Source organism: Nelumbo nucifera, chromosome 2 (assembly GCF_055504915.1).
Source record: "Nelumbo nucifera cultivar China Antique chromosome 2, China Antique-T2T, whole genome shotgun sequence".
NCBI lineage: Eukaryota > Viridiplantae > Streptophyta > Magnoliopsida > Proteales > Nelumbonaceae > Nelumbo > Nelumbo nucifera.
The window spans coordinates 16,815,755-16,842,392 of NC_142650.1; the positions used below are offsets into that span (position 1 = coordinate 16,815,755).

The window sequence follows — 26,638 nt, forward strand, 5'->3', positions numbered from 1 at the left end:
AATAAGACACTTCAATTTAAGTAATCCTCCCACTAAAAAAATGTAGTTTCTCTACCACGTAGCCAAGTTTTTAATAAGCCTTTCCAGAACAGGCTTCCATAAGTCAACAACCCTAGAGTTACTCCCCAAAGGGAGTCCTAAGTAGGCCATAGGCCACGATTTAGTATCACACCATAAAATGTCCAATATAGAAGAGTTAACTTTTCACTCCTCCATGTTTATCACTAAAATACAACTCGTGCTTATATTATTTCAAACTAGACATCCTTTCAAAACTTTGGAGCATTCCTAGAAGGTTACCAATTTACCCTCCATTTTCCCTTCACAAAATAAGATAACGTCATCTGCAAATTGAAGGTGGGTGACTATTACGTCTTGCCTTCCCACTCTCCAACCTTTGATCAAATTGTTTCTGTCTGCTATGGTAATTAGTCTACTTAGCACATCTGCTACCAGGGTGAATAAAAAGGGGGAGAGTGGATCCCCTTGCCTCAAACCTCTCTTAGCTTGGAAGAATCTCTAGCTACCCCACCATTGATGGGCATATATGTCTTTTCACTTATTAATATGGGCATTTATGTATCCTTCTTTGATTGGAAATTGATAATTTTTATTAGTTCAGAAAATTGATAGGCAACTCTCAACTAGAGTCGATCCCCACAAACATCCTATGAGTACAAATTGGCCCAAAAGAATTGTTTCCTGGACACCCCTTGCTTCACTAAACAGTCTGCCAATGCATTGGCTAACCTCTCTTGCTAGCTTCATTTTTTCTTCTTTTTTTTTTTGATAGATATTCATTTTTCCTTCTTTGATAAGTCACAAGAAATTTTTATTAAAAGAGGAAAAAAAACTGAATACAACCTAAAGGCAGGTGTTAAGATAACACCCCCCAAACCCAATGATGACTTCAACTACCTAAAGGAAGGTGTTAGCTTCGTAATTTCCGTCATTTCCCAGCATTCATGTATTTTTGCCTTTTTGTTATATTGAAATAAATTTGTGGAATGGGATCAATAAGTTCTCTTTCTCTCCCCCAAAACCTTTGGGTATCTCTATTCCTCCTAACCACATAACTGAAATTTCTTACCTAAAGAACAATTTGAACATTCAACAAAGGGTAAAGTAAACTTTGCAGAGAAATCAAGGTCTCCTCTACATACTCAATGGTTTTTGTAGGCTGAGCAAGCTTCACCATAAGAAGTCGTTGCTTTTCTGGAAGTTTCTTTTGAGCATGGAATTCAGCAAAGCTTCTCTTCAACATGTCTTCCACCTGCAAAGATGATCCCTCATCAAAAATTTATTTCAATCAGTCCAATAATTGGATTAGAAAAAACTCATATGCCCACATAATTATTAGCCATTGAAGTAGAAAACTGCAAGAAATCAATACATAATAAATGATCTAGAGTAATATGGAGACTAGGGGTGCATATCGGGTTGGCCAATTTGAAGAATTTCAACTACATCAGACTCAGGTTAGTGCTTGGACCAATTCAAAATTTAACAAATGCTCAACACAAGAAAACCCAAGTTGCCCACTTCCTGTCCACCTTTAGCTAGGAGAGGAAAATGAGGAATTTCTTATGGAAGCTAGGAGAGGAAAAAAAGGACAGTTTAATAAAATGGGAACAGGTTTGTAGACCCAAGGAGCAAGGCAGGTTAGGGGTTGGGAATTTAGCAAAGAGAAATACAATTCTACTAGGAAAATGGTTGTGGAGGTTTCCCCATGAAGAAACAATGGCTAGGACGCAAAAGTAGCAGCTAATGCAGCTTCAAATTCTCCTAGAAAGCAATCTCTGAAATCTCGCCTTTATTTACTAACTCCATCTGTCTTGATGTTGGGTGTGAGAATAAGATTTTATTCTGGGAAGACCTTTGGCTTGGGAACCAACCACTTTGCTTGCAATTCCCTAACCTTTACTCTCTGTCAAACCTAAAGGCTGAAAACTATAGCTAGGGTTGCTGCACCCTCAGAAACTGGGATCAGTTGGGATTTCAGGTTCAAAAGAGGCTTGAGAAACAATGAGTGTGATTCTCTCCTTGTCCTTTTGTCAAAACTGGAAATGGTTAACCTGGATCAAAATAGCCTTGATAATAGAATTTGGCATCCAGCTTCTGATGGCTTGTTTTCATGTGCTTTTTTCTTTAATGTGCTTACCCAATCGGACTTTGTGGGGATGAATTTCCCTATGAGAGAAATATGGTGCAAACCAATTCCTCCTGAAGTACAAGTTCTTTGCTGGGAAATGTTCCTAGAGAAGGTATACACCTGTGATGTGCTACAAGAAAGAAGGCCAAATAGGAGTTGAACCTAAGAAAAGTGGTTTTTGAAGGTGACTCAGAGGTGGTGGTGAGATAGCTAAAGGAAGATAACTCTGGTATCTGGAACTATAGCAATGAAAAGAAAAAATTTAAGTGGCTGACTAGGGACATTGAGGTGAAATACAGTTGCGTAAAGAGAACTGCTAACTCACTTGCTGATGGGTTAGCCAAGCAAGGGATGAATAGGGGATCTTTCTTTTGGGCTCATTTCTAATTTTGTATCCTTTGTTTTGCTAAAATGGGGGAGTTAAGAAAGTTTATCTCCCCCTCTCTTGTAATTAAAGTTTCTTATTCTTAATAAATTTTGCCGTTAATGATCAAAAATAAAAAAGAAATAAGGCCAAATACTTGCCTTTCTCCTCATGTATGTGTTCTTTGCAAGGCTTGTGGTGAAACCCTTTCTCACTTACTTTTCTTCTGCTCATTTGTTTATTGTATTTGGGACTATTTCTGTTCTCTCTTTGGTTGCAAATGGGTTCCCCCACAAGACATAGTGAGCCTTTTCAACTAAAATTTCCTAAGGCCACAGAAAAAAAGGGGAAGATGTATCATGTATGTGAAGGTAGTATGTGCAGCCTTGGTTTGGTCTATTTGGGAGGAAACAAATCGAAGGATCTTCAATGAGAAAAGTAAATCCTTAGAGGAGGTGATTGAAGCCATTAAAATCAGATCAGTATATTGGGTTAAAACCTTAGAACTCTTCAAGAGTATTCCTACTGATGACCTCTTAAGAAATTGGAGAAAAGTGGCACTCTCAGAATCACATAGAGAAAATATAAGAATGGAGTGGAAACCACCAGGTTTAAATAAACTAAAGCTGGAATTTGATGGTAATTCATTTGGTAATCCAGGAAGAGCAGGAATAGGGGGAGTTTGTCGAAACCAGTGTTTTAAAAGCGCAAGGGCCAATTTGCGCCTTTTTAAGCAAGGCGCAAAATTACAAAAAAAAAAAGTCAGAAAATTCAAAAAAATGCCAAAATTTAAAAAAAAATCAAAAAAAATATTAAACATAATGTTAATAAAAAATATAAACTTAAATTTTAAAATAAATGTTTTAAAAAACCTATTATCTAAAAATAAATACATAAACATATCGTGTAAAGTGTATTCAAATGAAAATTTAAAAATAAAAGCAAACATATAAAGCATTTTCAAGCATGTAAAACCCACAATCTCTTTTTTTCCTTAATTGCATTGCTTCAAGTAGCTAATGTGATGTAAAACATATTGCATTCTTGATTCTATAAGTTGCCTTTGTACCACCCCCCTCAAGGTAAGCCCGAACAAATCTATGTTAGAGTCTGAAATTCTTATTTCTCACATAAAAAATAATGATTTTATAACTTTCATTGCCTTTTAAGAATATACTTTATTGCAATGAATGAATGAACAACATTAGCAAATAGGGGGTTCTCGAAGGAGGGAGGTCTAGGTATAGGGAATATAAGGAAGAGGAATTTAGCCTTATTAGGGATATGGTTGTGGAGATTCTCTTTGGAAAAAGAAAAGTTGTGGGTTAAGATAGTGGATAGTATTCATGAACTTACAGAGAATGGATGGGACTCTGGTATTCTGGCAAGGACTACAAGGGCATCTCCTTGGAAAGCAATCCAAGCTATTCTGCCTCTTTTTCTCCCCTGGATCAGGTATATGACTTGCACTCTAGCCAGCTTATTAAATTTTAAAAACAAGTTTGGGTTGGGGATTCCCCTTTAAAGGAACAGTTCCCAACTTTATTTGTCATCTCTACTTTCAAGGATGAACCAGTTTATACTTTCCTTGTACCTTCTGAGTCCTCTTTGAGGTTTGGTTGGAATTTGGGACTAAGAAGAGAAATCAGAGACACATAATTGGATAGTACCTTACCACTCCTTTCCATCCTTGAAGGAGTGTTCCTGGAACCAACAAAGGTAGACAACAGAATTTGGACTCGCTCTCCTTTTGGCACCTTCTCTTGTGCCTCCTTTTTTCAAGCCTTAACACAACACCAGCTGCTCCTTTTGGTCTATCCTTTCTTGTTAGGGAGGTGTTGTCTCAACCTATTCCTCTGAATGTGGGAAGCTTCTGTTGGGAAGCCTTCTTGGAAAGAGTTAACACAGGAGATCTTCTTCAAAGAAAAAGGCCCAATAGATGTTTCTCTCCTCATCGGTGTGTCCTCTGCAAAGCCGCTGGTGAGTCTGGGTTTCACTTACTAATTTCTTGTCAATTTGCTAACTTTATTTAGGAATGGTTAACTTCTTTATTTGGGTGTAGGTGGAATTCTCCCACAGATGTGCAAAGCTTGTTTACTTCCTCTCCTTCTAGCTGGCCAACTAAAAGAGCAAAGATTATGTGGAGATGTGTTAGGGTCGCAATGTGTTGGTCTATTTGGGAAGAAAGAAACTTGAGAATCTTCTCAGAAAAGGAAAGAAGTGCGGAAGCAATGATAGAAGTGATTCATGCAAGGAAATTGCAGATTCAGCCCCAGCCATGAGGGTCTCAAGTTCTATTTGGACCCCTCCACCTATTGGCTTTACCAAGCTGAACTTTGACGGCAGCAATATAGGCAATCCTGGGCCCTCCGGAATAGGGGGAGTCTTGAGGGTTGAAAGAAGGATTGTGATGGCTATGTTTTCTGGCCCAATTGGAATAGGGGACTCATTGAGGACTGAGATTTTAGCAGCTCTGGAAGGGATTCAAAGGGCTAAGGACTTGAACATAAACAAGCTAATCTTAGAAGGAGACTTTGAAACTGTAGTGAATTGGTTAAAAGGAGAAAACTCAACACTATGGAGCCACAGCAATGAAAAGAGGCAATTCAAGTGGCTGGTGCGGGAGATGGAAGTTAAGACACGTTGGGTTAAAAGATCGGCTAATTCCCTAGCTGACGGTTTAGCTAAACAAGGGGCAGAAAGGGATTCACTGTTTTGGGCTAAGCTGTAACTATAGTGTTTTTTCTTTCTTTCTTTTTTTTCCTTTTCTTGAGGTTCTTTGCTGCTCTTGGAAGATAAGTGTGTTTGTCTTCCTCTTGTAAATCTTCTATTGATGATTTAATGAAAGTGTTATTGATCAAAAAAAATGAAAAGAGGAAATACAACTGGCTGACAAAAGATATGGAAGTTCGATGCACTTGGATAAAGAGAAGTGCAAACTCTTTTGCAGGTGGATTAGCTAGACAAGGGGTGAATAGGAGCTCCATTTTTTGGGCTCAACTGCAATTTTTTAGGTTTTTTGGCTTTAGTGGCATTTGTAGGGAGTTGAGTTACTTTAGCTCCCATTGAATTTTTTTAGCATTTAATCAATTAATGAAATCTCTGTTATTGATCAAAAAAAAAGAGTTAAACTCTCCAAACAAGTACAGGTTTCCAAACACTGGATATGACCATTTTTTTATTTGAAAAGCTGTATGTAATTCAACACCTGATACTTGGTGTATGTTATTTACAAGTGATATTATGAGAAGGAACTATGAACATTAGATATATGATATAGAGTAGAAAGTGCACCAAATATATAAAGCACATCTGCTGGAAGTAACTTTTCTGAGTTTGAAAAATTAAATTACAGAAGTACCTTCAACTCTTCAACACGAAGGAGATGCAGGATCATTGTGTAGGTGAGCCGAAATTGAGATTCAAGCCTTGTTGCACTTCCCACTGTTACATGTCTCAAGTCCCTCTCCTCTGGGATTTCATCACGACACATTATAACTACTGTACCAATTTTATCAAGTCCTCTCCGTCCAGCACGGCCAGCCATTTGAGTGTATTCCCCAGGAAGTAATTGTCTAAATTCCTTGCCATCAAACTTCCTTAAAGTGTCAAAAACAACCTGAAAGAAAATCGAAATACATGTTTATCTGGAAAAGGAGGATGAAATTTGTGAAACTGATGCTTTAAAACTTTGTGGTCACGAAATTAGAGACTTTCCAACACTTCTGAGCTGATAACTTACAAAGGAATGAGCAGCAAGTGGCCTCCTCTTCTGCAAGAACAGTGCAGACACATATGTGCCCCCCTCCCCAAACCCCCCAAGAAGGATGGATTAAACTGAACTTTGGCTGTGTCCAACTTGGGAAAAGCAGGACCATCTAGGCTAGAGTAGGGGGGGCAGTTAGAAACATTAAGGGGAATATCTTGGAAGTATACTTTGGACAAGTAGGGACTGGGGATTCGACAAGGGCTGAAAATCAGTGAATTTCAAAAAACATCCTAATGGAGGGGGATTTCAAGTGGTAATAGGGTAGTTGAAGAATGATGAAGAAAGAGCATGGCATTTCAGGCATATGAAAAGGGAAATTAAAAAAGAAAAAAATGGCTGCTGAACTGAGAAACACATGTTCATGGACCCCACCCTCCCCCCAATTCAGAAATCAACTTGGTGGACGAACTTGCCAAGACAGGGGCAAGTCAAATGAAATGTTTGTTGGTAAATTTCACAAGTCTTATGTTTTGAAATGAATATGATGTGTTAGAGAACCACTAGACCTCTAAATCTGGAAAAATGAGCACACATGTATGTATCTTTGCATGTATATATCTATAGATGTTATGCAACCATACGCAATTTTTCAGTTACCAAATGATAAAAGAAGGATAAATATGGAGGTTGATATATAATAAGGTGAGCCCCAGCTACACTCAGTCAGGTAGAAGGTGCTTATACAGACCAAGAAGCTAAACTCATTATGGTTTTCACTTACCTGTTCCAGAGACTTAGACTACTCCTTCGATGCAAGTAGAAGAGCAGGGGTACTTGTAGATGGTAATTGGTTGGATAGCTACTGGCCCTATAGATCATTGTGGTCCTCCTCTACTCAGGTCCCATGGGGATTGGGAACTCTACAAGAGCAGAATTGCTAGCTGCATCCAGGGTGTACAGCCTGCAGTTCAGCTAGGTGTGCAACAACTACTAATAGAAGGGGATCCCAAGGTGGTAGTGGTCTGGCTACAGAACCCTGAGTCTATTGTGTGGAGCTTTAAGAATAAAATTAAAAAATTTTAAGTGGCTGATAAGGAGCCTGGCTGTTAATATTACATGGGTGAGGAGATCAGCAAATGCTTTGGCTGACTGTCTAGCAAAGCAAGGGGCAAACAGGGAACAATTGTATTGGGCTCATTTGTAGTCTGAATTTGTTTTTCTGTTTTCTGTTTCTTTGTGTTCTTTGGAGAGGATGCAGCTCGCACTTCTTAACGGGAAGTTTGTATTTCCAACTATTTCCTTAATGAAATCTTAAATTATTTATCCAAAAAAAAAAGAACCGGACCTCCAAAGTAACGGCTTTTTCTTCTGGATTCCCAGTTCAGCTAACTGTCCAGTCAATAGTTCAGTGGTGAAGAATGTGCATGTGTGTGTGTGTGTTTTGATTCATTCGGTTTTGTTTTTGTTTTTTTTCCCTTTTTGACTTAGGGTGATTTCATCGATAGGGTGCCTTTTGGTTGTATTTTTTCTATATTCTTAATAAAGTCTTATTATCAATATATAAGTTGCAACACTGCATTATAGAAACCATTATGCACATTATAGTCACAACACTAGGTGTCCAACCTTGCATCCGATGCATATCACACACTTGTGGTGTCAAAATGAGTCTAACAGAGTCACACAAGCACATTATAAATCCCTAAGGCTCTGTTTGCTTGCAATGCAGATGTAAATGCATGGAAGAGCAAATGGACTGACTGTAAACTCTGGTTTATGTTTCCTTCAGGTTTTGCTTTCTTTGGTTTGTTTATGACTTTTGAGAGTAAAATGAAAAGTAAAATGATGTGGTCCCCACTTTATAATGAATGAAAATTAAGGCAGGACAGTTGTTTGTTTGGGAGTAAAATACAGAAAAAAATTGACATGATACCCACTTTACATGAGAATCAGGTGGGACTGCAAATCATATAGACAAATCAGATGCAAATATAACCAGGTGTAAAATTTGCATCCAGTTCAAATTTGCACTGCAAACAAAGAGAAGGGAAAGGGAAAATCTCCCATTATCATAGCATATCCTCTATAAACATATACAATCAACAAATAACAAAGTTTTAAGTTCACTTCTTTCATAAGCCATTCTGTTACTTACAGCTTACTTTTTCTAAAAGGTAGTAGAGCTAATTGTGCTGTTGTAAAAACCTGCCTATTGGCCAATCAGAAGTTTGAGAACCAAATCGGTATGCAAATTAGGAATGATGAAGAGTAAATTTACAAAAGAAACCAGAATAAACAAAATCAGAAAGAAAACTTACAACCATAGCATCTAGAATAAAGGACTTACTGTTCTTGCTGGGGCATTAACACCCATTGCAAATGTCTCTGTTGAAAATAGCACCTATATTGGGAACAAAAGTATTTAAGTATTCCACCAAAGACCTCTAGTAAAAATGACAAGAATTGCATGTCAAATCAAATTAATGAAGCTAGAGAAATAACAAATTTAAGGATTAAACTTTATGCACCAATAGAAGAGAAACATTTATGTTATTAGACTCTATTCAACCTCTTCGGTAGATAGTGACCATCTTAACATTACAAGAAGAGCAAATAGGAAATATCAAATTCTTAAACCAATGGAAAGCATACATAGATAAAGAAAAGGGTCATCCCAACGATGGCCACCAGCTATCTGTCTTGGGAAGGATAAACTGGATATGGACCCAATCATTGGCATTTTTAGCACAAAGTGGCCACTCTCAGACTTGAACCCACATTCTCATGATTGTCAGTCTGAGGTTTTACCATTACACCAAGCAATGGCCCCTATACATATGTAAAAACTATTACCTTGATCACACCACGGCAGAAAAGCATTTCAACAACTTCTTTAACAATTGGAAGTAACCCTGCATGGTGCACGCCAATTCCTCTACGGAGAAGATTTTGGACTCTGACAACCTATAGAATACATTCACATGGATGTTATTCCTGCAGTTAATTGAAATTGATGAGCATTTTGTTTTTAATTTTTTTTTCAGGGGTGTTGAGGGAGGGAATATGTGCACTAGAAAACCTGAGGAAGATTCCTGTCAGACCCCTTCAAGCGTGAAAATGCTTTATCACAAAAAACACGAATTTCGCTTTTCTCAGAACTACTCGTTAGGTCTGTTCCAGTCATATTATCTGCTGATTTATCACATCGATTCTTTGAAAAACAAAAAATAACCACCTGGAACAGCAAAAGAAAGCAGAATGACAATTTATCACATGGTAAAATTTTGGTAACTAGTAAGATTTGTAATGAAATCAAAAGACATATTGATCAAGCATTCTGACACTGATTACAGGCTTTATTCCTGCCACATTATTTGGATTCACCAAAACTAAGTGGTTAGCATATACTTTTAATTAAAAACACACAAAACAGGAAAAAAGGCTCATTTGATCTCACAAGCATGCAGGATTGTTACGATTGTATTAACCTACACGTGAGATAATATCCACACACGACATCAAGAATACCATATAGCATACTTTAAGTGAAGATAACAAGGAAAATGCATCTATTTCACGATAGAAGATTCCTTACAGGTAAAAGGGACTTTTTTAAAAGTTTATTCACAAGCAACAGCCACAGAGAAGCTTCCGATCTTCTTGACCCCCAATTGTTCTGGTTCACTCCAGACCCTGAAAAATTGCCTCCACTATGGGCTCCAGAATGCTTTTGTTGTTTGCCACGACTATGATTTTCACGTTGCTGGACTCGAGCTCCACCATGGGGTGCTGCAGACCCCAAATATGTTCCAGAACCACCTCCAACTGCACTTGAGTTTTTTTTCTTGTACGCATCTTTAGCAGCTTTCAATCCCTGAGGTACAAAGGTTTCATTCTCACATATATTGTACAGTTCTCCGGAATAGAATAGGCAGTGCTCCAAAGGAACAGGTCTTTTAGAGGTCCTGATAGGGAGTACATACAAGAAAGCAGAAAAGAGAATTTCATAAATCAAATTGACCAAGATACCATAAAGATTTCTTTCTAAAATACTTGATGAAATATTTTTCTCAAAAAAAAAAAAAAAGATTTCTTTCTAAAATATACTTCACTTGAACACAAAAGCAGCAAGATATAAGCCCTCAAGAAAATGCAATGCTTAATCAACCTATAAGATTATAACACTTCTATACTTTAAGGAAGCAAAAATCACTTAAAAACTTACTGATTTACTACTTACCAAATAACACGGATTTTCTTTTGCTTTGTCCGACCAATCCAATCAGCAAATTCCATTGTGTTTGGCACCTACACAATGCTACTGCACAATTAAGTTCATGTGCAAATGCAATCACCTTACCTCAGTAAAAGAAAACAGAATGTGTGAATTTAGCAATTTCTGCATTTATCAGTACTCACTAGAAAGTAAGTTTTCTTAATAATGAGTTTAGTATCAAGTTCTAAATATTTTAGAAAATTAAGTATTATGACTTAGATATTCCAGGCAATATCTACTTTTCAAAGCCCAAATATAACCCTGGTTGATACCAATCAACATAAAAAGAGATCTGAGCATGTTAGCTGGGTTCTTTTGTGAAAACCAGGTGGAGTTGAAACATGATCAGTGCATATTCAAATGAAGTTAAAATTAGCAACCAAAAATTTGGAGGGAAAAACTTGAGAAAGTGAGGATATGTGAAGATACCAAGACAAGAATTGCAGCCCTAAGAATATGGATTTTACCCCAAAAAAAAAAGGAAAGAGGGAAAAAGAATTACAATATGATTTATCAAAAAAAAGAATTACAATATGTAGCAGAAAAATGACCACCAGAATCTTAGCCCAAGTAGCATAGATGTATTTATTCAACGGTCCAAGTGGCCTATACTTGGGGCTCTTTGTTCCCATTAATGGAACAGGCTTTCTTTGCTTTCTAGCCAAGTTGATAGACAACCCTTCCATCCCCAAAATCTTTGTTGCAACTGTCTCAATTCATCATAGTAGACAAGTAGTTGTTCTAGAGAACCTTCCAAAAGATTGGAACAGAACAATATTAGGATGGTTATAGTTTAGGCATGTTTTCATAATATATTTTTATTATATAGTTAAATATGAAGAAGGAATAACAGTGAGCTGACTACCTGAGCTGACTACAAAATAATCCATTAGAAGTATAAGATCAATGTTGCAAGGACATGGACATGGGAGTCAAAAACGAACACATGTCCAAGAATCTGACTCAGCAAGATGAGAAAACATGGACTTGTGGATACATGTAGGGAAAAGTACATACTATTAGAAGTCTTTTTCTCTTTTTTGAAATTTGTATACCTGCAAAAGGGGGTCTAAACTAAGTAATGTTTGATAAAAAAAATCATTCATAATATACATTATCTGTTCATTTACATCAAATAAGCTAGAGGATAAAAAAAAGAAATGATATGTAGAAGTGTCCTCGATAATCTGTGGAGTGCTAGACTCTGAAGTGTGTCGTCTGACAAAAGTACGTTATCCATTTAGAAGGGTCTATGCAACATAAATAAGCTAAACAAACTAGTGGTCCAAAATCATCAAAAAAGACACCATCATTAACAGAACCTAGCCAGGAAGTAATGCTAGTCAAAAGTATAAATACCAAAAAAACTGCAGTACATACCGTGGCAGAAAGAAGAACAATATTTACATGTCTTGGGAGCATGATAATAACCTCTTCCCAGACAACACCTCTTTCCACATCGTTGACATAGTGCACTTCATCAAATATAACCTATCTCTCAAGGAAAGAAAATAAAAGGAAAACCAGAAAGCAAAACGTCATTCCAGAATATGGCAAATAAATGGAACTACAAGATTTTTGTCTACAAAAGTCACCATTTGTTATTTCCCACCAATGAAAAAGATCAGTGAAGTTACTAAAGGGGGGGGGAGAGAGAGAGAGAGAAGCAATATAGTAAGATATAAAAAATAATAAAGCCCTTACCCATTCAATATCACGTATAATATCAGCACCTCTGTAGAGCATTGACCTCAATATTTCAGTTGTCATGATAAGACAAGATGCCTCAGGCCTCAAGCTAACATCCCCAGTAAGAAGACCAACATCAAATTTCCCACAGAAATCCCTGTATTTCTGGTTGCTTATAGTCTTTATTGGAGCAGTGTACACAGCCCGGGTGCAATGCTGCATAAGGTAAGTACCACTTTCAAATAATTAGCTTCACTAACATGGAAAAATAAAATTCAAGAAAATAGAATGTACAAATCCATTTGCTATCTGTGTATGTAATAGTCTAAAACTCAGGGACAAAAAAATATGTACGGTATTGAAAAGAGAATGTTGAGAAATAAGTTGTATTGGGATATTTCATTACCAGATCAAAAGTACCTCTTGTACCTTTTATATAGGGGATCCAACATGATTAAGTTTAAGGCTCTATTTGTTTGCAGTGCAAATTTTGCACCTGGTTAAGTTTTGTACACATTTGTGTCTATGGCCATCTTTATCACTGGAATTTTTTATCCGTAACTGTAAATTCAATTAAATGTTTAAAGATAAGTGATTACAAGTACAAGGAGCAATTGGAGATAAAGCATCTCACCTCCAAATCACCTTAGCCCCAAGTTTACAATTGAACCCAAAACATTTGATCCCTCACCACCCCTTGCTTTGCTAAGGAACCAGCCATGCTGTTAGCCAACATTTGCACCCATTGAACTTTTACATCCATGCCCCTGGTTAACCATTTAAACTTTTTTTAAATCATTTTTGTACATCTATATATCATTTCCCATGTTTAGAAGCCAATTAATCAACTCTCAAATGGCCATGTTTAGTAAACCAAAGACCCCTTCTAGGGTGCTTCTTTTTTTTTTGATCAATAACACTTTCATTAATTCATCAAGAAAATTTACAAGTGGAAGACAAACACACTTATCTTCAAAGAGTCACAAAGAACTTCAAGAAAGGAAAGAAGAAAATACAAAGATACAAGGACACTAACATTACAACTTAGCCCAAAACAAGGAATCCCTTTCTGCCCCTTGTTTTGCTAAACCGTCAGCTAGGGAATTAGCTGATCTCTTAATCCAACATGTCTTAACTTCCATTTCCCGCACCAGCCATTTGAATTTCCGCTTCTCATTGTTATACTTCCAAAGATCATTTTGTTCTTTGGTCAGCCACCCTATCACCACCTCTGAATCCCCTTCAATTATAAGTTTCTTGATGTTCAATTCCTTCGCTTTCCGGGCTCCTTCCATAACTGCACATATCTCAGCTCTAAGGGAGTCACCCACTCCAATTGGGCCTGAGAACATAGCAGAGATGACCCCATTTTCATCTCTAAAAACACCCCCGATCCCTGATTGTCCCGGGTTTCCCCTACTGCATCCATCAAAGTTTAATTTCAAGAATCCACTAGGTGGGGGGGTCCAAGCCACGCTCATTACTGTCTTGGTCTACGTGCAACTTGCAATTTCACCCCACTTCCTCAACATGTCATCCACAGTGTAATCTGTGAATATTTCTAGAGATTTCAACCATTGTACCGCCCTAAACTGTATGATAGCCCTCAAATCTTCTGTCCCTCTCTGAGTTTTTGAGAATATCCTGAAGTTCCTTTCTTCCCACAGTGTCCAACATACTGCAGCCCTTAGTCCTCTCCACATTGTCCTTCCCCTTTTTAACCGCCACCTGAAGAAGGAGGGGGCGAAAAGGCCCCTCATGTCTGATGGGGGATTCCAGCTGCATCCAAATAAGGAGAAAGCCCAATCCCACAATGACCTCGCAAAGTGGCCCGACACCATTAGGTGAAAACCAGTCTCCCCATCTGCTTTACACAGAACACACCACTGAGGTGACAAGCAAGTATTGGGTCTCTTCTTTTGGAGTAGATCACCAGTGTTGATTCTTTCCAGATAGACTTCCCAACAAAAACTACCAACCCTAGGAGGTATAGCTCTGCACCAAACCTCACCAACAGCAAAAGGGAACTGGGTAGGACTGGTGGACTGACTTAAGACTTTGAAGAACGAAGCACAAGAGAAAATGCCATTGGGGTTAGGTGTCCAAATTCTAGAATCCGCCCTAGTGAGGTCTAAGACAACATTATCAAGAAGTGCAAGAAGGCTCGCAATACAGTCGAAGTCTGAATCCCTCAAATCCCTTCTTAGACCCAAGTTCCACCCAATTCCAGAAGTGGAAGAGGACGGGGTGGTGAAAGACGAGATCAGCTCATTTTTCAAATCAGAAAAAGCGTACAAAGACGGAAACTAATCCTTTAGAGGAGCGCTCCCCACCCAGGTTTGTTCCCAAAATTTTATGGAGTTATCGGAATTCAAGTCATACCTGATATTAGGAATGAAAACTGGTAGCAGGTCATGAATGGATTTCCCAGGAGAATTGCTTGTGATCCTAGCTCTGATTCCAGCGTCCCATCCGTTGTGCTCCAGCCCATGAATACTTGCCACTATTCTAGCCCATAGCTTCTCCTTCTCCATAGGAAACCTCCACAACCACTTCCCTAGCAGAGTCATATTCCTTCTCCTAATACTCCCCAGCCTCAAACCACCACACGACTTACTCCTGCACACTATTTCCCAGCTAACTCTATGATCCCTCTTCTCTTCTCCCGGCTCCCACAGGAAATCTCTCATTAACTTCTCTAATTTGTTAGCAATCTTCATTGGGATTTTAAACACCGACATGAAGAAAATGGGTAAGTTAGCAAGCGTGGCCTTAATTAATGTAATTCTCCCGCCAAGAGAGAGGTAATTCTTTTTCCAGGATACCAATCTTTTTTCAAACCTTTCCATCACCGGATTCCAGAAGCTCTCTCTCTTGGGATTATCACCTAATGGTAATCCTAAATAGTTCAGAGGCCACCCCGTGACTTCACACCCTAGAACTTCAGCACTCTCCCTGATCTCTCCCTCCTCCAAATTCACCCCCACTACACAGCTTTTCCCAATGTTAACCTTCAAATTGGACAGTTGCTCAAACAGTTGTATCACCGACTTTAAATTCCTGATAAACCTCACATTACCACCTTCACAAAACAGAATCGTGTCATCAGCAAACTGTAAATGTGTGAGGGGGGTTTCCATCCTCCCAACCCTCCAGCCTCTAATGAGCCCCCTAGAATCTGCTTTGTGAATCAATTTCCCCAAAACCTCCACAATTAAAATGAACAAGAAAGGAGAAAGGGGGTCTCCTTGTCTTATACCCCTACTGGCTGGAAAGAAATCTGCCACTGTCCCATTCACTAGCACTGAATAATGACAATTCCGGACACAGCCCATGATCCACTTGCACCATCTAGCCCCAAACCCGAATTCGGTTAAAACTTTCCTCAAGAACTCCAAGTCCACCAGGTCATAAGCCTTTTCCAAGTCCAGCTTACAGACCACTCCCTTCTTCTTATCCCTCTTAAAGTTCTCCACACTCTCATTAGCAGTTAAAATCTGGTCTCTAATTTGTCTTCCACTCACAAAAACTCCTTGATAGTGTTCAATGATATCCGGAATTACCTTCTTCAGCCTCAAAGACAACACTTTTGCAATGATCTTGTACAAGCTATTCACCAAGCTTATTGGCCTAAAATCCTTCGGGTGGGATGCATCTTTCTTTTTGGGAATTAAGGCTATAAATGTAGAGTTCACACCCGGATTGACAATTCCTCTCCTGAAAAACTCCTCAAACACCCGCAAGAGATCATCTTTCAAAATATCCCAACAATCCTGATAAAAAGCCATTGTAAACCCATCCGGCCCTGGAGCTTTTGTTCTATCCATAGAAAACACAGCCTCCTTAATCTCTTCTATATTAAAGCTTCTTTCCATCCTTCTCCTGTTCTCCACCCCTACATCTGGCCAATCCAAACCTTCTACCCACACCCTTCTACACACAGGCCTTCTTAGAATAGATTTGAAGTGCTCCCCACAGGCCCTGGCAATCTCCTCTTGCTGTACTAACTCAACTCCATCTACTACCAATTTGGAGATAAAGTTCTTCCTTCTCCTGCCATCTGCTAGAGAGTGGAAATACCTAGTATTTCTATCTCCCTCATGCAGCCATTTACACCGAGATTTTTGCCTCCAACTAACTTCCTCCTTGTGCAGGCAATCCTCTAACTGTCTTCTCAATTCTCTTCTGAGGTCATTGTCTTCCTCTCCAAATTCTCCCCTTTCCTCTTTAAAGTCAAGGCTTTCAATCTTCTTCATCAAGTATCCCTTTCTTTCTTCTATCCTCCCGAACTCCATCAAGTTCCACTCCTTAATTCTTGCTTTCAAGAATTGTAATTTCTTATGGAATTTTATCCCCTCCCACTCCACCGACGGGTTACACTCATGCCACCACTCCCTCACTTTGTTAGTAAACCCTGGATGCAGTAACCACATATTTTCAAATCTAAAGGGAGTAGGACCTCCACACCTTCTTTCCTCCTTGCATAACACTATGGGCCAGTGATCTAAGGTCACCCTTGGGAGAGCTCTAGCATCCAAGGTTCCCCAATGTTCTTCCCAATCCAAAGAGAACAGGAATCTATCCAGCTTAGAGCAAATGGGTCTAGATTGGAGATTTGACCATGTAAATGCCTTATGCGCTAGGGGAATCTCTTTAAGCTCAAAGACATCCACACTAAGTAGCACTGCCTTTCGACTAGCACCTCTATCTTCCGAGGTATCTCCTCAGGTTTTACTCCATTCAATAAAATGGAAGCTGAACGAAGGTCTCGCAAAAGGCCCCTCCTAGTGATCCTCCACACATCAAAGCAATGGCTTCAGCAGTTTCTTGCTTCCACAAATGAAAGGGAAGACCTAACAGACGCACCACCACTCCATCTTCAACAAAGAAGTCTTTGGAGTTTGATCCCGGACACCATCTTGATACTGTGAAATTTTCAAGCTTAGCTTGGATGTTTAAAGCCTCCACTTCTACTCTGTTCTCAAGCAAATCCAGCAAAGCCTTGTTCTTCTCAAAGGATGTTAAAATAAATGTGCTCTTCAACTTTAACCTTGCTGTTAACAGATCTGCAGCTTTCCTCCAGTCAAGAATGGGAGCTGAAGCTTCAACTATCAATTTACTTTCCCAATCCCCTCTCTGTATGTTTACTCCCATTCTGAAATTACCTGCCCCAGCTAACACTAAAGGAGTCTCTTGCTTAGTCTTGTTCACCAAACTACTAGACCTGCTTATCTTCCTTTTAACTAATGCTTCTCTTTTTACACCCATGCGTTTCAGCAGTTCACATAAGGCATCAAGAACTGCCTTCCAGCCCTGACTCTTCCTTCCTTCTGGAAAGCAGATCATCTGCTTTCTACCCTTGCCAAAAAATTCTGTCAAGGAGATAAAATAACCTTTAAGGTTTCTCTTACACTCTACAACAACCCTTCTTCCAGATTCTGAGAAAAGCTCTTTCCAACTATTTTGCTTGCCTTTGTTACTTGCACCTTCCACAAACTCCTTGAGGGGAGGAGCTGAGATGGGAGAATTTGTGGAGGTAGACCGTTGGAAAAAAGTTTTGAAGATTGAATCTAAGGAACTCCTATTTGAGGAACAGAGAATAAATGGTCAGCTGAGCCCTTCAATTACCCCCAGTCCTTCTAGCAGCACCATCCCTCTCTTTGCTTCCCTGATCTTCAAGCTCAGCTGACCATTTATTCTCTGTTCCTCAAATAGGAGTTCCTTAGATTCAATCTTCAAAACTTTTTTCCAACGGCCTACCTCCACAAATTCTCCCATCTCAGCTCCTCCCCCTCTCCCCCTCTCACCCTCTCAGCAACCTTCTCTTTGCTTCACCCTCTCAGCGAGAAGTAACTTCAGCTTTGCAACTGCTTCTTCTTTGAGTATCTTGCCACCTCCCATTTCTCCAAACACATTGACTGATGTCATTAGGTTACACACTATCTCTACATCTACAAGGTGTGATGTTTTGGGGGTATGAATATACTATCTAAGAAATCCAATGGCATAGGCAACATTTGGACAAGTCATGGAGAGATAAAACAGCCACCTAATAAGCCTTTAGAATTGTTTCACATCTACAAGTGCTTCTCCCTCATCATTTCCAAGTTTGTGATTTTGTTCTATGGAAGTATCAACCAATTTAGCCCCCAACTTTCCAATATCTTGTAGGAGGTCAAGAACATACTTTCTTTGAGAAAAGAAGATGTCCTTCTTTGAGAGCAACTTCAATTTCGAGGAAATATCGAAGAGGACCAAATCTTTTACTTCAAAGTTGGAGGCTAAGAACTCTTTCCCCCTTTTAAACCTTGACTCCATAGTTGTCAAGGCAACACCTAGGCACCCCTAGGCGGCAAGGCGCCCTTTGAGGCTCACCTCACCTAATCACCAAGCAGTTTTCTACTTCCTACTATAAAATACTTTTTTATTCATTCTTTTTGAGATTATAATTATAAAATAGACATTATTAAACTAAAATAATCATTATGTGTATTTATATACTAATTTATTTGTATTATTTTCTTATTTATTAGGGTTTAATCAACACAAACATTGCTAAATTCTGTATTGAACCCTCAAAGACTTAAAAACCTGAACCAATAAGTAAGGAAGAACTTAAAATTTTATCTAATCAAGTACATTTTCCTCTTCCATATATTCTTTTTCTACTTCTTCTTCTACTACTACTACTACTACCAATACTTTTTATTTTCTTCTTTTCCTATAACAAAAATAAGGGTTCAGCCCCTATATTTTTTGAATTTTATTTTCCTTCTTCCTTTTCTTCTCATGAATATGTTGATTTTCTATACTTTAATATGAAATTTATACTTTTCTTATGAAAATCATGAATAATTATTAAAGAAATATGGTTATGGTACCTAGGAAACTACCCTAGGATCTATGTTTTTAACATAAAAAAATCCATGCCTAGGCAACTAGGCGACAAGGCGCCCCCCAGTTGCCTAGCCTCGCCTTCGCGCCTTGAAAACTATGCTCGACTCCCAATTGCCAATAAAAACAATGTTGTCAACATACACAATAAGAGCTGTAATTTTTTCCTCCTCCCTCTTTATGAACAAGGTGTGATCTAATTGACTGTCTGAACCCCATTTGCTGAACCACCTTATTAAACCTATTGAACCATGCCGTGGGAGATTATTTCAGTCCATACAATGACTTTTTTAGCCAGCATACCTTATGCTCACTACCCTTAACCTGAAAATCCGATGATAGGATCATGTATACCTCTTTCTCCTCCAAGTCTCCATTGAGTAAAGTGTTTTTTATATCTAGTTGAGGAAGACTCCAATCAAGATTTGCTACCAAATAGAGAAGACGCTATTGAGTTCATCTTTGCTACAGGAGTAAAGCTCTCAACATACCAACCCAACTCCATAAACCTGTGTGAGGCCTTTTGCAACCAGTCTTGCCTTGTTTCTTTCAACAGATCCATCAGCCTGTTGCTTCACTAAAAATACACATTTACACCCTACTAGTTCTTTACCCCCAAGGAGACCCAGAAATTCCTAGGTTTTGATTTTATGAAGAGCATTCATTTCTTCCCTCATAGCATTTGTCTGCTTAGGCACAGTCAAGGCTTCAACAACATTCTTGAGAATAGGGGCATTAAAGATAACGAACAAGAAGGCACAAAAAGAAGGTAAAAATTTTGCATAAAAGGTGAAGTTAACAATGGGATATTTGGTAGTACATGTATAGACACCTTTACACTTTGTAATAGGAAGGTCACGATCATTCAAAGTATCATAAGTATCAACAGGATCAAGCATACTTGACTGGAAGGGGCATGTACTACCTCCAGATTTTCCTCCAAGGAGTTTGGTGGTGTCAATTGCATGGCTTTCGATCCCTCCACACCTTTTGAACCAGTGTTTTAAAAGGCATGGGAGGCGTACGCCTGGAGGCACGCCTCCAGGTGGGATATTTGGTAGTACATGTATAGACACCTTTACACTTCGTAATAGGAAGGTCAAGATCATTCAAAGTATCAGAAGTATCAACAAGATCAAGCATACTTGACTGGAAGGGGCATGTACTACCTCCAAATTTTCCTCCAAGGAGTTTGGTGGTGTCAATTGCATGGCTTTTGATCCCTCCACACTTTTTGAACCAGTGTTTTAAAAGGCATGGGAGGCATACGCTTGGAGGCACGCCTCCAGAGCAAGGCACTCCCAAAACGCCCTGAGGCATATGCCAGAGGCACTAACACCTCTAAGGCATATGCCTCATGCGCTCTCGCTCGCTCGCCTCCACTTCGACAAGACCCCCCCCCCCATTTCAAATAGTGCTATGCATCTTTGTGCTTCTTAATATAAAAGATTTTTATTAAAAATAAAGAAAAAATGAGATCCCCCTCTCCCTCTTCTTCCTCCTCCCCTTCGTCCTCCTTCCTCCTGACCCCCTCCTCTTAAGGAGGCTTACGCCTCTTACGTTCTGAACTACACCTCACGCCTCTAGGTAGTGGAACGCCTCGCATCACACCTCCATGTTTTAAAACATTGTTCTGAACTTGGCTGATCCATACGGCGTCATTTATGTGAGAACACGTGAAAAGGAGCATGAAGGATGGCAAGGGGATCTACCTCTCCTCCACACTGTCACACTTCTCCCCCTAAAGAGAGGTATGGAAGTAGAATCAACTCTCAAAGAAGAAAACATCCATGGAAACAAAGAATTTCTTGGAGACAACATCAAAACACTAATAACCCTTTTGGGTAGAAAGATAGCCCAAAAAGACACAAGTGATAGACCTTGGATCCAAGGGGTAGATCATGAACAAAACATTGGAAGCCAAACACATGTAACGGGATAGAGAACAAAGGAGACTTGAGGGAAGAGGTTGGTGAGAGGCCTTAGTTTATAATATCTGTGAGGGCACCTTGTTAATTAAGTACACTACAATAAGGGCAGCATCCACCCAGAATCTCTTTGGGGCATTCATATGAATCATTAGACCTTGAAGTTACCTCCAATAAAGTTGTTTCTCTAAACAACATTGTTCTGCTGAGGGACATGGTTTTCAAAACCGGACCGGACGGTCAAACCCGAAAAACCGGGAACTGGTCACCTGACCGGTTCCGTTTTACCCCAAAACCACTTTTTGGCCAAAAACCTTTGATTTGGTCAGCGAACCACTGGCCCGGGCAATCAAGCCGTCAAACTGTCGACCCAAACAACAGTTTTTGGCCATTTTTTGCTTTTTTAAAATTTTTTCTATCAAAGCGGGCCATCCGTTTGGACCGTTCAACCCAGGGACTGGACCCTAGAATGGTTCCCTGTCCAGTCCGATTTTAAAAACCTTGCTGAGGGGTTCTAGAACATGAACTTCTAGCAATTGAGCCACATGAAGCAAAAACTCGTTTAAGTTGCCTTTGAAAAAAATATATATTCTGCATAGAAACAAACAAAAGACTTACATTAAGCACATTAAGGAGTTAAAGATAGAAAGACATACCTTTGTTGCCAAAGCAAATGCATATTCTGCAACAACTGTTTTTCCGGCTGATGTATGAGCTGCTACAAAAACAGAATCCCCCTTTTCAAGATAGTATATAGCCTGCAAGTAAAACAGAATGGTGAGGAGAAAATAAATTTATGATACATGTTCTCTGCTATATAAGAGAGCTGAAAGCAAGGAGAGGAGAGGAGAAAAGGTTTAGAGAGCCAAAACTAGTGGCGCCCACACAATCTTACGCAAATAGGGTGAACATAATAAATACCCCTACACCTAAGAATATGAATTAACTAACAATACCCATAATGCAGGCTGCTAAGTCACTTTTTTTTATTGGTAACAATAACTTTTATTAAGATGTTTAAAAGAATAGTGAGTTAATTACAGATGGTACATAGAATACCAAGCATTCTCCTAGTCAGGCTGGCATCCATTCCCTCCATGTATACTCCAAAATATTATGTTAATTAGATTAAAATTCTCTATATTATCATGAGGGAGATTCTTGTAATCAATATCTAAAGTCAGTAGGAAGTACAACTGTTGTAAATAACCATAAGCAAAAAATCACCTCTTCACAATAAATAGGATAATAACAACAGTGATGATAAAAGTATTCCTGATTCTCCATCAGTCCATCCCATCAACCAAAGGTGCTTATTCATGCAACAACACAAAATAGAGTTTTGATGCCCCTATCACATGTTTTTGAATTTTTGATAGAGAAGAACAGTAGGACTGGATTCATGATTCATCTAACCAACCTCAAATGGTTGGGATTAAGTCTGAGTTGACTTGGGTTGTATATATTACATTGGATGAAAAACGAGAAAGAATTAAATAAAAAAAGAAAAAGCATAGAAAATCAAAAGGTGTTCGAATAACAGCTTGTGTAGATACTGATAAAAAATAACACCTTTGTGTTCTTTTGGAATGAAATAATACCAAAAAAATACAAAATAGAATTCTTAACATCTATGCAGTCAATGGCTTTGACTCAAAGCCTTTGGCGATAAGGGCTCCCGAGGCCGAGGAAATGAATAAAGCAAAGAATAATGGATGACAACATGATATATGTTAATCAATGCAGTCAAGTTCTGCAAGATTTAAAAAAAAAAAAGTTAAAAACTAAACTATTTTTGAGAAGGGTGAGGAGGTAGCCAAATAATGGGTGACAATATGATTTATTAAGCTTATTCCCTTTTACTAGTTAATGGTACTCCAAGGTATTTTTGTAGCTTTGGAAGTCTTCATCAAGTCCAACCTCAAAAGAAGTAGACAGAATGTCTTCTTCTTTCCTTTTTTTGGGCAATTGTACATTTATGGTCTACAAGTGACTTTCTTTTCTTAGCCCCCTTGTAAATGTAGAATTATACAAGATACCCCAAAAAATTACCAAATCATAAATTCACCCTAAAATCCTCCAACACTCTACCCTTCCTCTAGGGACCAAATGCCCCTTTAAATCACAATGGCTGTCAAAGCACTTCGAGAAAAGATTAATCTAATGGGGAAAAGCTACATTTCTCATTTAGTAATCAGTAGACCTATTTTCCTCTTAGTCTTCTCGTGTGCATTGAGATTAAGAGAGATTCCCTTAGGAACTGATAATGATGAACTTAGAAATACTAGCCAAAAATGTGCTCAAGCATTGAGAAAATAGTTGAATAGCTCATTCAAGTGGATTCCAAGGCCTGCATATGACTTGCCCGATGCCTTGGCTAAATCAGGGGGTATGAGGAATTGTCTCCTTTGGGGTACAGCTGGGCCAGGGTCGAATGTGCTCTGTTCCTAAATATCAAACCACTGCTTTGGTATACCTTGTACTTTCCCCTCCTACTCATTTCTGGGTAGGAGGGAGTTTTTTCTCTATCAATATAATTTACTATTATTGATGAAAAAAAAAAGTGATGCCAATACAAGAACCAACCAAGAAAAATGACCAGGAAAGTTAGAGCTCTGTAATAAGGATCACAAGAAAAAAGAACATGGAAATGCAAATCCATTATCATCATGTTCATCCATGCCTTATCCCAACCATATGGGGTTGGGCTACATGAATCATGTTTCGCCAATCCATATCATCAAGGAGTGAAGAAGCATTGCCTAAAAGGTTTAATAAATAAAATTTCAATAACCTAGTTGGTCACAGTTCATAAAAACATGTTATATATGACAACATAAGCAAAGTTTCTTCTTCCACCAGATATCATGGTTACAACTAGTTTTTGACCACCATGTCCAGCCATAGTAATTTACCACTGACAAGAGATAGTACATTTAGATGTGTATCAAGAGTAAAAAAAAGAGTACCTCCTTTTGAAATTTATCCAACTCAAAAGGAAAATCGAGGGCCAAGTCAGGAACAAGTTCATAAAAATGATCTATAATCTCTTCACTCCCTCCACTAACAGCCCAAGCCTGCAATCAAGAAAGGGAGGAAACACATAACAACCAAAGCATAGTCAACAATAAGATGTGCAAGTTCTTTGAAGATATATAAATAACAAGAAAAAGTAGATTAGTGGAGGAATGACAGCTCAAAAAAGACTATTATCTAAACTAAACTGTGAGAAAATCTGAGGCATAAAATGATCATTAGTGAGCACCTCTTTATGCTGTTGTCCACTTGTCCCACTAGCTTCATTGGATTTCGATGCTGATCCATCTGGATCAGCCAAAAGTATCTCATCTAATAGTGAAGATTCAGTTTCAGGGATGCTACTGGATAAATGTTTCTCCTCTTCTATTGCAGCTACCATCTTAACTGATTCACCTTCTGACTGAGAATCTTCACAAACAATGTTGTTATCAATAGAAAGAGAAAAGCTCCTTTACCAAACCAATTGTTAAAGGCTTAGTACAGCATGAGTTATGCCAGGCAACTTAACCACAGAATTGATACAACTGAGGTAACATTTATCAGATATAGAAATAATACAAGACATCAGCAAGTAAACACAACCACTCAACCAGTACCAAGCATCATAGTGTTGATAACATAATATTATACTTCAAGTAAGGATTCTGCAATGACTAATACACAAGGATAGCAGCAAGGTTTCACGCTTACAACATCTTTTATAGATTGCTGCACTCAAGTATATGGATAAAGGTTTTCCACTCAAACGAGAGAAATTTGAAGACAGTGACAACATATAACTATACTCCTAGAAGAGTATCATAAGAAAATTAGCTAAATGATATGAGACCAAAAGTAGAACAAAAATGAAAATACATCACCAACTTCGTTTCCAGGAACTTCAGAACAAAAAGGAACATTTAGGCTTCAATTTTTATAAAACATGCAGACAGAAACAAAGTGCCCTTGCATATTGTCTCGTTTCCAGAACATAGGACACCAAAATATTAGCAGTTTTACACGTGCGGAAGCAGAAACCAAGTTCAGACCATACATACCATCTCCACCTAATTCTTCAGTGACATCGCCAACCCAAGCTTTCTTGAATAAGTCATCAAACTGTACAGACAGCCCCATCTACATATAAAACAATTGCTAAAAACATAAGTCAACATGGAAAATGAGAATAGGGCATTTTTCACTTTACAAGTAATATCCGTCATGTACATATTATGATACATGCATCTAATTAGCATGGTCTGTCTTTTCCATATTTAATATTTGAATATGAAGCATAAGATATTAAAACAGATCTTGCAAATACATTAACTGACCAGCTTTTCATTTGATGAGCTCTTGACTAAACTTTGGTCCATGGTGATCTTCCATGAGGATGAATATGCCTTCAAATAGGTAACAAAGAGAAGTTGGTAGATTAAACTATTTATGCTTATCCCTTAACTTTCTTTGTAACACAAGAAAAATGTTTTAAAACTGAACTGCATTACCTTGAGACCACCAAGATCCAATCCTCTCTTAAAACTTGGAGGAATGACCTGTGGAGGACCACCATCTAAAATTTCACGTACCCAGTCACCATTGCATGCACCCACCGGAAGTGTCCTTTCTGAATATTGAGAATCCTGTAAACCTCCTGGACGAAAAGGACGGTTGTTGATGCTGCCTCTAACAAAATCCTTTGCTGGTCCAGGCATGCGTGGCAAAGGCCCAGAATCTTGAGTCCCTTCCATTAGTTCTGACACCTCAACCTGAAAATTATACAATAAATAAATAAATCAACAATAATATGTTGTAATTCTTAACTGCCTATTGATTGAATGGCTAAGAACTGCACAAAAGCACAAGAAGAATGTGATATATAACCTGCACTGAATTGGGTTCCCATATTTCTTGAGCAGTTCCCTTCCTTGAGCGTCTAAATGGCAATTCCCATGTGGGAACCACCACAGACCGTGGCAATGAGGGCTCCAAATGCACTTTGGCCTTATCAAACCAATCAATATCCCACTGCCTTCCATCTTTTTCCGGAGAAAATTCATTGGGATCCAATTCTGGTGAGAGATATTTCTCCTCCAGGTACTGCTTTACAGATTCAGTAGTCTCCGGTGGGAATGCTGGAGGCTAAAGATGGAATTAAAGTCAGTAGAGGAGATGAGGATGATGATGATGATGTCATGTGCACCGTGAATATTATTATTACAGAGATAAAATGCGACGGTTATGTAAGAAATCATTTGACGTGGGAACATTTATGGATTAATATAAGACAAATAATGTCATGTCGGACAAAAAGAATTTAATCTAATTTGCTGCCCGAGTGCACCAAGTCCTCAGACGCCCAATTCAAGTTTTCTGTATGTCGTTTTACTTTTCAAAGTCCAAACAAGCTAAACATCATTTCATTCCCAGAAAAAAAAAATACTCAGTCGTTAATTTACCAAAGCTTCAAGTGATATTGTCAGGGGAAACCTACAACACCTAAAATAGCAAATATGAAATCCTGGAATCATAGAATTATTTCAAATGTATAAAAAATAAAAGCTAAGAAAACGCAATTTATCATCAAACGGGAAAAAATAATTGAAAT

General features: G+C 38.5%; 1 protein-coding gene across 2 annotated transcripts in view; it reads right to left on the reverse strand.

Moving 5' to 3' along the window:
- The window catches only part of LOC104597017 (RNA helicase, ATP-dependent, SK12/DOB1 protein), a 67,269-nt gene that overhangs the window by 39,919 nt on the left and 712 nt on the right, over positions 1–26,638 (reverse strand). For both annotated transcript variants that reach the window (XM_010258385.3, XM_088898108.1), the window contains exons 2-17: positions 25,915–26,172; positions 25,539–25,799; positions 25,365–25,433; positions 25,089–25,167; positions 24,278–24,459; positions 23,982–24,089; positions 21,669–21,770; positions 12,206–12,406; positions 11,882–11,992; positions 10,466–10,533; positions 9,821–10,190; positions 9,305–9,460; positions 9,079–9,189; positions 8,573–8,626; positions 5,878–6,135; positions 1,164–1,273 (exon numbers count right to left, since the gene is read on the reverse strand). In XM_010258385.3, the coding sequence (XP_010256687.1) occupies positions 1,164–1,273; positions 5,878–6,135; positions 8,573–8,626; positions 9,079–9,189; positions 9,305–9,460; positions 9,821–10,190; positions 10,466–10,533; positions 11,882–11,992; positions 12,206–12,406; positions 21,669–21,770; positions 23,982–24,089; positions 24,278–24,459; positions 25,089–25,167; positions 25,365–25,433; positions 25,539–25,799; positions 25,915–26,172 (2,498 nt within the window). The remainder of the gene's footprint in view (positions 1–1,163; positions 1,274–5,877; positions 6,136–8,572; positions 8,627–9,078; positions 9,190–9,304; positions 9,461–9,820; positions 10,191–10,465; positions 10,534–11,881; positions 11,993–12,205; positions 12,407–21,668; positions 21,771–23,981; positions 24,090–24,277; positions 24,460–25,088; positions 25,168–25,364; positions 25,434–25,538; positions 25,800–25,914; positions 26,173–26,638) is intronic.